Raw genomic sequence first — 13,792 nt, 5'->3', positions numbered from 1 at the left:
TTCGACACTTGATGCTGCTCTCTAGAAATCGATCTACCAAGGAAATCAAATTGCTCAAGTGTATTCTCTAAGTGCCCATCAAATTCTTCTTATAATCCTCTGTTGGATCACCAACGACCAAGATTAGAACTTAATCAAGGGTCCAGATTAATTCCCAGTCGATCCGTGTGGGTTTCTAGAGAATTCTCACCTTGACTTAATTAATTGTGATTAATTAACCAATTTTTCTAAGTTTAGACTTAGGAAACATTAAAAAATAATTTAATAATCTAATTAAGTCATCTCTAGGTGAAATTTCTAGAAATGATTTTTGGGTTATAGAGACCTCATGTATTCTAGCCTCTCCACCAAGTTTCATGACTAGAGCACATCCAATGCTGCAAAAACTAACATTCATGTGTCATAACCTTGTTGAAACACATTGTGGGAAACCCTTTCTTAGCACCTTGACCTTGGGTCACCCCAACTATCAACCTATCAATCAAACCCTAGGTCTTACATTGCCTATCTTTGGCCTCGTCAAGGAAAGCGAATTTCCTTGCCTTCATTGTGGGAGCCTAGTAGTAAGTACCTAAATTGTGTCTTTCCCTGGAAGCCTTCAAGTCACCTCATACCCCTAAACCTAGAATACCTATTAGGTGACCTATATTCTGGGACTCCTCCAATTGATGAAAGTCCCTAAATAGCAGGGGGTGGTAGCCATGGTGGCTATGGGCTACTACCTTATTGTTGTCTCTTGGTCTAGTGATAGTTTGTAGGGTACCCCTCTCTAAGATCTGCTAGATTTTGTGGCAATAGGCACAAATCTCATATGACAACAACTATTACGAGAGTGGAGGCTAGTCTTTTATGAAATATTTTTAATGGCTAGATAACAGCTAGTTGGACTCCTCAAATAATTATTCTTACTAGTCATCCACAAGTTGGAGACTTAGTAATTTTTCATAAAAATATCTCATAACAAATTTTTAATTGCCCTCCAAGGGGTCGACTTGAATAAATTTCCCAATTTTGTCCATGAATCCCTTTGCTAATGGCTTGGTATGGTCCAAGAAGAAAAAATAATACAAAATAGTAGCTCAACATTCCACTTATTTGTTTTGGAGGAAATTCGACTTGGTCATTTGGGGAGAATAATTTACGTTATAATGGCTGCTTTCTTGGTCCATAGTATAAGTGTATAACTTCTTGGTCCATGAAGTGTCTAATGGCTAGTTAGACTCTCTAATGGCTTGTTGACTTGTCCAAGGGTTAGTTTGAATTAACTTTTACTTTTACTATCTCGACCTTGACCATCTTTTTCTATTTCTTCAATGCCTTGATGAATTTGCTAATTCTGCCACTTGGGTTTGCTGTAACTCTACTTGATTTCATCTGGGCCTTACTTTGCTTGACCAAATTATGCCCTGTATTGACACATCATCACTGTCTACCACATCGTCATGCCCTTGGGAATTTGGAGACACTGAGACATTGGTTTTGTTCCCCCTGTTATGTAGACCAATTTTGGCATGTTTTACATGTCAAATTATGTTAAAATTTGCCCCTGTTTTACCACCTAGAAATCTCTTTTGCCACATCATCACGTCCAAGTGGATGATCTCCAATACCTTTGAGGATTTGGAAAATTTGAAACATGGGTTTTGTTCCTCTGGTTGAGTAGACCACTTTTGATGTAATGCATACATCATTTTTTCCCAACATTGCCCCTCTTTTGCCACCTGGAAACCTGCTTGACCTGTTGATCAAGTTTGACCAAGTTGTAACTAGACACTGCTGCCTCTGATTGGAAAAATTCAACATGGCATGGGCTCCTTTCATCAAACTGAACATTCTAAAACCAAGTTGGCTTTTTGACCATTGGGACCACTTTACATTGGGAATCGTGTTTTGTCTCGGGAAATGTGAAAGTTGTAAAAAATGAGAGTGCCATGTATGAAGCTGTTTGCAAGATGTTGCATTGAAGACAAGGCCACTGACAAACTCTATAGACCAGAAACACGTGGTAAAGACAGGTGCACCTTGACATGGGTTGCACTGGACCATACATTGCTGATCACCCCTACAAAAGCAGGCTCCCATAATACCATGAGTCCTCAAGTGAGATCTCCTAAGGTTTTCTAATCCTATATAGGACGAGATGCACCCGAAGTGAACTAAAAGGGACAAGCCATGGTCTAACCAAGACAACAGGATACAAACTCAAGAACAAGGCAAAAGGCTTGGATACCTAATACAAAACCTCACATGGTTGTCACAATGCTTTGACTTGTGACCTTGGGCATACAATGGTGGTGAAAAATACCGGAAAAGTTTCTATATACCCTTGCTGACATGCGGGGTAACAGGAGCCTTGAGTCCCAGATGATGCAGGAGTGTATTAAGTTTTAAGTATTTATCTCTTTTCCTTTTTAGTGCATTCTTGGTTCATTATTTGCTGTCAATAAGAATCTTGTCAGATCCTTATTCACCATAGGCATACACTTCATGGAATCATTTAATGAAATTTGATAAAAATAGCCCACTTAGCTCACACAACTGCCAATCCGTCTGCTGGAAGCCTTCAAAATAGCATCTTAGTTAAACTTTTAATAAAGCGGGAGACCTGGAGATTTTTTCTATCACGTTACAAGTTTGAGGATTGAAAGTTGTGTTTACAGTTAACCACAAAAATTAGTTTATGTTTTTAGACTGATTTAATGTAAACAATGGCAATTAACAATGCTTAATCAGCTGTTTAAACTTTATACAAGTGACTACAGTGTGGTTTATGATATCCTAAACTGTGAAGCTAGAGAGGCATGGAAAGAATAAGTTCATCCCTTCTGTATGCTGAGCTCTTGTTCCGCAATGCTGCTGATGATTGTTAGAGCTTTTTTCTGATATTTGCAGGAGAATGTCCGTTATTGAACTCAAATAAAGCTGAACAGTCTTTCATGTCAATAATGTTGTTAGGTGGGAATGCAAATGCCTTCAAGAAGAGAAGATCCTTGTGTAACTGATGCAACGCAATTTTTTTCATGTCAACAGATTAAGTGTTGAAAAAAATGTTTGTACTTTTTTTTTTGGGTTAATGGTGGGTATTCCATTTGAAAACCTGGCAAGAACGTGCAAATGCTAAAGAAATAAAGAGACTGAAGGTGACTCATACATCATGTGCTGACAAATTTCAGGTGGATTTGAACCGGGCTGGTGTTCCTTTGTTAGAAATTGTTTCAGAACCTGATATGAGAAGTGGGGTTGAAGCTGCCGAATATGCCGCGGAACTGCAAAGGCTGGTACGCTACTTGGGTGTAAGCAATGGTAACATGCAAGAAGGATCACTGCGATGTGACGTAAACGTGTCTGTCCGGCCAAAAGGGGACCTGCCATTTGGAACTAAGGTGAGATATGGTGTCTTTAAGAAAGCTTGTAACCACATAATAAAGTTTGTAACCATTGGGTAAGAAAGCCCTCTATCATCTCATTTATATGTTTATTGCTGGACACAACAACTAACACTAGATTTTGTACTTAGTTTTATTGTATTTGGTAAATATGATTACTTGGTTCATTGCATGTACTTAGTTGAACTCCTAGCCATAGGACCTTAAGGCTTACAACTGGTTTCTTTATTTTCGAAGATTAAATGCCCTTATTTCAATGCCATAGTTTTCCAAATTCTGCTAAAGTTCTAGAACTTGGGAAGTGTTGCTTGTATATTGTATCATTAAGCAACCCCCTATGATATCTTGGTTTATCTCTTGCCTGCCTTTATTCAATGTATACACTTCAGCTGAGATTATTCTTACAAAGGAATTCAGCCAGTATTGAATTATCTTGTAATCAAATACCATAAACCCATCAGCAGTTTAAATTGGACCAACTAAGTAAAGAGCAGATGGCCATGCACAGCTTATAGTACCTATCAATGCCACTATTGTGTGCCCAATGAAAAAGTGCTTGAAATGGTTACAACAATTTTGGCATTGGGTGTTAAAAATCCTTATGGCACCCTCATTGTATTTAAAAATCAACCAAATGAGAGATATCTGATCTAATGAATTTTCAAATTCTTAAAGACACCATTTGCATGTGGCCAATTTTGTATTAGTTGTTGCAAGATGCCTACCAAATTACCAATACAAATGGCCACCACACGATTCTTTTCCAATTTCTCATTTTCTTCATTTAAAATTCAAAGAAATTTCTAAAGAATACACACACTTCTTACTTAATCCTAAGGAGTTGTTGACAAATTCACACTTTTCACTGTCATCACTCGGTAACCAATAACTCCATTTCTACATGATAAGAGGACAAAGGTGTTCAATTTTGGTAGCTTAGACAAGTGATTCTGCATAGGCTTAGTGTTGAGCATGTGGAAGATGTCCGACAAAATTTTCTAGAAAAGTGACTTTTAATTTTTCCTAAAAACATAATTAATTAATGTTAAAGATCATGAGATTGTGAACTACGAGGATTATTTCCTTAATCACGAAGCTGACTTTGTGAATCACGAGGCAAAAGAAAAATTATAAAAGTAATTGCTTGAGGAGATCTTGGCAGGCATTCCAAAGACAGCATGCGCTTCAAGGAAGTTGGCACACATGCCTAGCAGCAGCGAGTTGGGAATAAGAGAGGAAAAAGGCAGCACACAGATCAAGGTAACCAGGCATGCAAACCGAGACAGGCCACATGTGTGAGAGGGCTGCACAGCCACAGAAATTGAGGAGCATACAACAGCATGCAGATCGAGGAACTATTGACACAGATTGAGGCAGCAGTTTGGCACGTAGATCTGGGCACTATTAGGACGCAGATCAAGGCAACAGATTGCCGCTTGGCACACAGATCTAGACAGACCTTTTTGGCCCAATTTCCAAGGCACTGGAACAAGTTTTGTAGCTGTAATAAATTTTTGATTTTCCCTTGCAAGCTGAAGTAACAACAAACACGAATGCTGGTTTTCCCAAGTTGGGTCCCTATGGTAAAGAGCTGTGTCACCCTGTGGCGACTGTGGAACAGGATGGTTAGTTCTCTTGTGGGCCAGGATGATTCGTTCTTCGTGGCGACTATGGAACTGGATGATTAATTCTCCTATGGGCCAGGATGATTCGTTCTCCGTGGCGACTGTGGAACATGATGATTAGTTCTCCATGGCATCCACTGGACAGGATGATTCGTCCTCCTGTGGACAGGATGATTAGTTCTCTTGTCGAGGCATCCTACCCATGCAGTCTGGGACTCATGGGAAGTACCTCTCATCTGATCAACGAGCAGGGAAATGAGGATATGGACCCTAGTAGTACTATCGATGGAGGCATCGCTATATCTACCGTACTCCTTATGCTAGGATGACCTCCATTGATTTGGGATCAAGTTAGTGGAGGATGGTATGATACATCCTCGATCATTTCTTCTTCTTCATAGTTCGAGCAGAGCAGAGCAGAACAGAGCAGAGTGGGGTCAAGCTGTACAGGACAATGCATTTGATGGATGGATAGCAACGACGGTTTGACGGATTGCAGATGAAGTTCTCCCTAGTTGAGAGGGAGTGTTAAAATTGGCAACTAGGGCCAAACTCCATGTGGATCACCTTATTTATGGCTTCTGATATTTTTCCTAGATTCCTCTCATCGAGAGGTGTAGGATTGATCTAAAGATCATCCGATTCCGATAAGTATTTATGGAGATATGAATTTATTTTGATTATGGACAAATTGTCAAGGTCGGCCAGCAAACTTATGTAGGCTCAGAAGCCCAATAGTCACATCTATTCACCCTCAACGTTTGCATATAGATACAAGGAGCCTCCTCATTTGGACAATTCATTCACTCATCTTCTCTCTCTCTCCTATGCATAAAAAGAGCCTCTCTCTCTCACACGTGTGGCTGAAAGGAGGACATCCTAGGGCAAGGAAGACGCATAAAGAAGGATGTTAGGGCAGCAGGTCATCTCTTTAACCAATGTTGACCAAGCGTTGACCATCCAGAAGTGCTGATTGGATGTGGTTGCCTCTCCTAGGCAGGCCGTAATTTTTGGCACGAAAACCAAGGTGATCTGACCTCTGGTTTGACTGGTGTTGACTGCCCTAGTTGACTTCAGAAATCTGCAAATAGATTGTACTTTTGGGGCTATTCAAGGGCTGTTTCTTCACGTTGTTCGATGACAAGTTGACCGGAAATTGACCAACCATTTTAGAGGTCAATTTCAGCTAGTTTGACCAAGTTTGACTTTGCTGATCTAGGGTTTGCTTCTGCTGATATAAAATTACATAATTCAGATTTTGTACTATTTCTCTTTGCTGAACTATTGAAGATAAAAGAAGATTTGATCAAAGGGTTTCTCCGCATTGGGGTTTGTACCTGGCTAGTTGCCACATCTTGTGTCTCTTGTCTTGTCTTGTTTTCTGTTGATCATTTAATGTTCTATCTGCACTTTACTTAATGTATATGTGATTGTTAATCTGTGGGTAATAACAAGAAAAATAAATAAACTGCTCTAATCATAGAACAGACCATAATTTAACAACAATGCTCACAATGTTGAGCTTATTCACACTCCTACCTACTTTAAGCTGCTGATACCCCTGAAAAATCAAGTAATAGAAAAATGCCAAAACAGCCAATCAAGTAGTTGCATACTTGATCTGATTCCTTGAATGCGTTTCAACAAAACAAAAACTGGAAAATGTAAGTGCAATGACAGCTGATTGTATACTTGGTAGCAGAAAAATAATCGGAACTGTGTAGTAAACAATTCCTCCATATAGACAACTATGGGATCATGAAAGACATGATTTATTTGTTGATCTTCAAAGTATTCTGCAAATTGATCATCATGCTTGGACAATTCATATATGCTTTCTTTTCCATCATACAGTTTCAGCTATGAGTCATCAAACCCATTCTCAAAACATTCCTCAATCTCAATATCAAAAGGCAGCACTACCACTTCTCGTTTCAGCAGAAATTTTAGTTCAAAAGGCTGATTTTGACAATGAAAGCAGTGGGATTGAATTTGAACTTCTAAGGCTTGAAGATATTTCTCAAGTTTTTTAGCAAACTCTTCTAAAAAGTTGGTCTTGGCTTCAGAGCTACATTTGCATGACTTTAAATAAATAGGTAAAAAATTTGAGAAAGCATCATCAATTTGATCATCATCAAAATTATCCCAGTATTCTTTGAAACCTTCAATAGAAATAGGGTCTTCCACATACCCTGTCATCTTGTTTGACAAGCAACCAGATCAACAGTTTAAGCTTTGAATGCTTCAGACAGTGGAGTCGCCATGAGTGTTCTGCAATCTGGATTCTCTGACAATGGAGTCGCCAGGTGAATGATTCAGTGTTCATATCTCTGACTGCTGTCCACCATCATGAACCAGATCTAGGTTGTTGTCGTTCTTTTCCGGGGAAGATAGAGCTTTCGCTCCTCGACAACAACACCAAAATGTTATCACTCAGGGAAAACCCTTGCTGCAGGAAAAACCTTAAGGTAACCTCAAACCACTTTTAGGTTGAAAGCTGGCCCTTGAACCCGGAGGGGGATCTCTCTGTAAAAATCAACTACTCTATGGTCACTGTAGTAGAAGTTTTCGCAATTGAGTTCAGGTGGCTAGATTTGGTTTAAGTATAAGATGGTTGGATGATTCTCAAAACCTACCATTGGGCATGGAGTCAAACTATCAACCAAATGAAATCACAAATCTAACGAGAAAATTGCACAAAGCATGGGAGTAACACGTCCTTTCACTGTTTTGGAGATTTTGAAGAAAGATGAATTGGGAGAAAACAAAGCTTATAAGAGCCGAGAACAAGAAGTATTTAATGACTGATAATTTAAGAGAGGAGCATCAAATGAAATCCAATCTCATTAAACCAACATTTTAGACATGAAAGAGACAATTAATAACAGAGAACTACTGATAGGGAAATGAAACACGAGTTTTATACTAGCTGCTCATCAAACACTGCAAATACATTTAAGATTGCTCAAACATATCCAGACTACAAGTGATTTTTCAAAAGATTTCCAACCTCTTTTCATTATTCATAAACTGTCTTTATAGAGTTTCACATAACAATTTGCAAAATAATAGAATCCTCATAATTACAATACTGAGATATTTTAAAATATCCTTTAAGTTCATGCACAAAAAAGATAAACTTAGAAAATATCTAATGAATCCTAGAAAACTGTAGGCAAATCTGCTAAAATCTAGGCAAAAATAAAGTGATCTTGGTCAACTGTCCTACTGGAAAATAGAACAGGTACCTTTGTAGATTTTCAACAAAATAGGTCCCTCTGTCTACTTGATCAACACTGCCCTTGGATGTCTTCTGTTATTCTGCGATTTTCTGGAAAAATCGCTGACAGGCGGGTTGTCGACATTACTGATTTTCTGATATGAGATATAGCTGACAATCGGGAGGTCAATCCTTTCGAATATCACTGACAACAGAGATGTCAGTGCCTCTGTTTGGTTTTGGAAATAATCGCTGACAAGAACGCTGTCGTCATTTTCTTGTAGGTTCCGTTTACTAACTAGTATGCATAGTTTGTTCAAAATAGCTGACACACTGTCAAGCTTTTCAAAAACATTGACGAAAGCATTGTCAGCTCTCCTGACTTTCATACTGTATACAAAACTGGCAGGCCGACTGTCAATGAAATGCAAAAACTGAATTTTTGATTTAAACAAGTGGACAAAAATGGTTTTGATTAAGGTTACTTGGGAGTGGGAGAGAAAACGGGGAGCAAGAGCGGGAGCGACATTTTCAGAAGCTCCCGGTTTGGGAGCGATTCCGGGAGCGTTTTATATATATATATATATATATATATATATATATTTTATATTTTGATGCATTTATGTCTACAAAAGCATATAGAAGGATGAATTAGATATAAAAAACATAAAAAACATAGATTGAACAATATAACAACAATCATTTAGAAGTTATAATCTTCATCAACCACGTCCACATGTTAGTAACATAGTAACGTACAACCTATTGAGTCTCATGATTCATCAATCTTAAAGTTTCAAGCTTTCAAAATTCAATATATAACATTTATCATCATTGATCACCAAAGTTGTACTTGTAAGCTAAGTGTAACCATTACAACAAATAATATCTAACATGAAATGAAATGAAACAACTTTCAACTTTCACGAAGCATCAAATTCATAATTCATTACTAATGAGCTATAATTGCCAACTTCAAACTTTAAACTTATACTGTCATATATTGTTTACAAAAAATATCATAATAAATATGAAAGAATCAATAGTTATAAAAACTACTATAAACTAGAAAAGATAAGTAAATCTATTATCTATTGCTAATGCTTGGGCCTCTTGCTGCCACGAAAAATGTCTAATTTTTTAGTTTTGTTGGAAAATCAGGGTCTCTGTCATTGATATCACCCTCTAAGCATTAATATCCAGAGATATCTTTGTCATTACCTCTGGATTTGTATAGGGATCTTTGTCATTAATATCACCCTCTAAGCATTAACATAAGATAGAAAAACATAGCATGTCAAGTCAAGATTTTGTTTGAGTGATGCGTACATTTTTAGGAGGGTCATGATAAAGGAGTTCGAAAACCAATGTCATTAACATTAAGGTACATAAAGGGATTGGTGCTCTTGCCTAAATACGAGTTCCATACCCTAATATGTGACAAAATCCAATGGAAACATTGCAATCCCCACAATCCTGAAATCCTGAAAAACTGATAAGTTCGTTGGATTTTGAATGAAATATAAAATTCAACTTTCTGCATATGAAATCCAATGAGGTCGGAACCACTCTCAAGCATCCCGAGGCATTTCATGGTAATGTTAAAAATTTAAGTAAAATGATGAGAATGAAGATTAAGGAGAATGTCACTTTTACTTTAAGAATTTAACATTACCATGAATCACATATCAATACTAGGGCCATAGGCTTGATCATTACGCTGCCCCACTCAAAACTTATTTGTTTCTTTGAAAAAAATTGCATTTGGAATATTACTGCAATTTTTTTTGCAAAAAAGACTAAACACTCCCGAAAAACCAAGGAGTGTTTTTGTTTTTTTAGGGAGCGTGTTCTCGAGCCACTCCCGCTCGGAGCGTGAATTGGGAGCGGGGGCGTGAGGGAGGGGGGCGCTACCCCGCAACCCTGGTTTTGATACCTTGGCATATTAGTTGAGGGGTACTCGCAGCTTTGAGTAACACATCCAACTTGGCTAACCTCTGCTTCTTGTTCATTCTAGTTTCCATGGGCTTTGCTTTGGTAACCTGTTTATTTCCTTTAGGGATTTCAAGCTTATTCCTAGACTCTATAGACTTTTTCTTAGATTTTGCAGGTTTCTTATTGATGATTAAGTCTTTGAGAGGCACATCATCTATGTCAATGACTTTTTAAGCTAACTTTTGGTTGCTTCTAAGCTTGATTTTATATCGTAGCTTGTTTGTTGGCCTATTGTGCCTATTACCTGGTCTGAGAATCTCAGGTGCTGGTTCCCTTTCCTCTGTTATTGGCTTCTTTCCCTTTAAATCTTCAGGAATAGATGTGTCTGCAAGGGTGTTCTCTGAGGGTAAAGTTGGAAAAGTAGTGAGGTCAATGTCAACTTCTGGGCTTTTCAACAATGTAGGCTCTGGCTTGTGAAGCTAAGTGTTAGTTTTTGGCAGCATTGGATGTGCTCTAGCCATGAAAATTGGCGGAGAGGCTAAGGCACATGAGTTCTAAAGAACCCAGAAACCGTTTGGGGAAATTCCACCCGGATTGTATTTTATTAAAATAATTATTATTTTTAATGGGGTTCCTAAGTATAAACTTAGGAAAATTAAAGTATTAATAGGTATTAATCAAAATATGGGTGAGAATGATCTAAAAGGATCAAGTCAAGTTTTAATCTTAGCCGTTGATTAGAGACTTAATCTCGGCTGTTGAAGTCTCAACGAGAAAAGTATAAGGAGGCTTGAGGTTCATTTAGAAACACACGAAGAGAGCGAATTGATCTGGAGTTTGATTTCTGGGGTTAGGAAGCTGAGAATTCGAACTGAGTGATCATTCTGCAGTAGAGGGGCGGGGATAGTTCGGGAGTACTGGATAGAGAGGTGGAGACACTAGTGGAGGCAGCGCAACATCTAGAGGGATTGACGCTGGGCCAGTCTGGGCCCACGCAATCTTGACGCAGAGCCAGAAGGGCCAGTGTAGAAGTGAGGCTGCCCTCACGCAGAAAGCCGGAAACTACTGGAACAACCGGGAGAGGTTGACGCAAAAGCTTAAGGAGGAAAAAGAGACAGTGCAGGGCTGACGCAGAGCCTGTAAGGCTGACACGGCCTACGCAGGGTCAGCGTGGAGATAGTCGGGGTTAGCTAGTTCTGTTACCGGATCAGCTGAAATCTGCTGGGTGAAGTGAGGTAAAACTCATTCAGTTTTCTGCCATAATATTTCCTCTGTCACTGGTTTGTTGGGAGGGCAACCAACATTGTATTCAGAACTACTGCTTAATAATATAAAACCCTCAGAGCTGCTGCACCGGTTTTCCCACATTGGGTTTTTCCGGGGACTATTTTGTCCAAAAATAACTGTGTCCTATGTATCTTGTTCTTTGCTCAGTTTTTGTTTCATGTAATCAAATTTAAAGTAGTGTAGGCTGCAGAAGTAATTTACTTCAGTATTTAGAAAATAACTTGATAATGTATATTAAAATCAAGTAGGAGAAGTAAATTCAGTTTTGCTGCAGTAGGGGTTCCTTGAGGATAGGAATTTTCACATGGTATCAGAGCATTGATTTTGAAACAGGAAGAGTAGATCCAGCGCTGAGCAAAGAGGCCAATAACTGCATTTGGCAGCGATTTGAATCCCCTTGAAGGGATTGCGCAATCCTTGCTGAGAAGCAAAGATTTCGAGGAAATCTCTTTCTGAGAGTCGACAGAGAGGTATGATTTTTGGTTCGTGAGTTTGCAGAGGCAGAGGAAGTGATGCAGAGCCTCGGCGCAGTGCTTGAAGGGTGTAGTTTCTGCCAGGGCAGAAATTAGTCAGAAAAGAGCGAAGACACATGGAAGGGGAATTTTCTCCTCAGAGGACTTTTCTTGCCAAAAGTCCGAATTTCTCACTTGCTGGGTAGCTGACCAGTGCTGAGAAGTGACTAGAGGAGTCAGTTCGACAGTTTGGGTGAGATGGCATCACATGGGCTCAAAGATTAGGACAGGTTGGAAGGAGTTTCTAACTATGTCATATGGAAGACCAGAATCTTAATTGTTCTGGAGGAGTATGATCTCAAAGTTTACATCAAGAGTGTTGTTGTTGTTCCCACGGACAATGATTAGAGGAAGTACAAGGCCGAGCAGGGAAAGGCGAAGAGGTTCATACTTGATGGAGCTCAAGATCATGTGGTCTCACACTTGCAGGGCAAAGATACAGCTTGAGAAATGTGGGAAGCTTTGTCTTCACTATATGAAGGTTCTTCTGAACAGCAGAAGATGTACTTAGTACAAAAGTTGCAGCGGACATTGATGGAGAAGGGAGAAGGGGTTAACTCTTATTTTCAACGACTTCAGGACACGAGAGACTAGCTTGCTGCAGTGGGGTCTTCTCCTCAATCTACCGCGATGGTAACGTGTTAAATTTGGACAACTAGATCCAAACTCCATGTTCTGATGCTCAGATTAAGAGGCTAGTATTTTTGTCGGATTCCTCTTTCTGAGAGGTGTAAAATCCATATAAAAATAGTCTTAATCCGATGAGCAGAACATATATTGTGAATTTATTATTCTTAATAAATTATATGTGCAAGGTCAGCCAGTTTTGTAATGTAGGCTCACATGCCCAACAGATGTGTCACACACCCTCATTGATGGATATATATACAGGTAAAGTTGGAGAGAATTTGATGATAACACAACTCACATGCTAGGGTTTCTGCTGCTAGGGTTTCGCAGAAGTTTGACCAGCATTGAGGGTTGTTGTGACACATGCTGGGCTGGCTGACCAAAGGAGACTTTGCTGGTTGAAGCATCCTGCTGACCGCCGAAACGAACACATACATTTTTCTTGTTTCTGATTTGTCTTCTATAAGATCTGCTTATATGTTCTATCTGCATTTTGCTTATCTACTTGTATGATTGCTGTGAGAAAAGTGAAATTGCTCTTAGCATAGAACATCTACAAAACTTAACATGGTATCAGAGCTGAGGTGAAGACAAACTCTATCTATTGCAATCATCATCAAAGATCATCGCTCTGACTTCTAGCGAAGATGGCGCAGTTCTAATGTGCACGGCTTGTGTGCATTACATGGTTAAATGCGCTACAAGCTGACGGGGAAGTCTGTTATCCAGCGAAGGTAATCGGTGGGTAGAACGCGTGGAGGCAAGAAGTCTGGGTATGTTATCATGCAGGTGACAGTGCAGAAGATTTCATACGCGCAGTAGGGTTGCCTCGGTTGGTGATTCGGACAAGCGGTGGACGTAACAGTGCTCGGGTTTATAAGGCGAGGAACGCTGAGGTGAACAGCGCACAGATTTACGCATATCGTAGACTGTCGGATTGACAAAGCAGTTCACATATATATAAAGGTGCGGGGTTATATGAATGTCTGGAACGTTCGAGGTAAACGCAGAGGGTTATATGCAAACTGTCAAAGTGTTGTATCGGTGGATTACTGTAAAGCTGTCACGCGGACAGGTCAGAGAGCTGCTGCGTGGGCAGTAATATATAAAGGACGCAGGTTATGGGTACTGGTGTGCTCGAATAATAGCGCAGAAGCTTATAACAGATTGTCGGGTTCTGGCTTGTGCGGGTTCGTT

General features: G+C 39.4%; 1 protein-coding gene across 2 annotated transcripts in view; it reads left to right on the top strand.

The window, feature by feature from the left end:
* Nucleotides 1–13,792, top strand: part of GATB (GLU-ADT subunit B) — a 168,886-nt gene that overhangs the window by 20,942 nt on the left and 134,152 nt on the right. For both annotated transcript variants that reach the window (XM_089424161.1, XM_089424160.1), the window contains exon 2: nt 3,174–3,383. In XM_089424161.1, the coding sequence (XP_089280287.1) occupies nt 3,174–3,383 (210 nt within the window). The remainder of the gene's footprint in view (nt 1–3,173; nt 3,384–13,792) is intronic.

This window comes from Pinus tabuliformis, chromosome 4_2 (assembly GCF_031772625.1).
Source record: "Pinus tabuliformis cultivar Carrire ecotype Pingquan chromosome 4_2, CPIR1, whole genome shotgun sequence".
NCBI lineage: Eukaryota > Viridiplantae > Streptophyta > Pinopsida > Pinales > Pinaceae > Pinus > Pinus tabuliformis.
The sequence above is the reverse complement of the archived record's forward strand: the minus strand, read 5'-3'. Positions and strand labels throughout refer to the sequence as shown.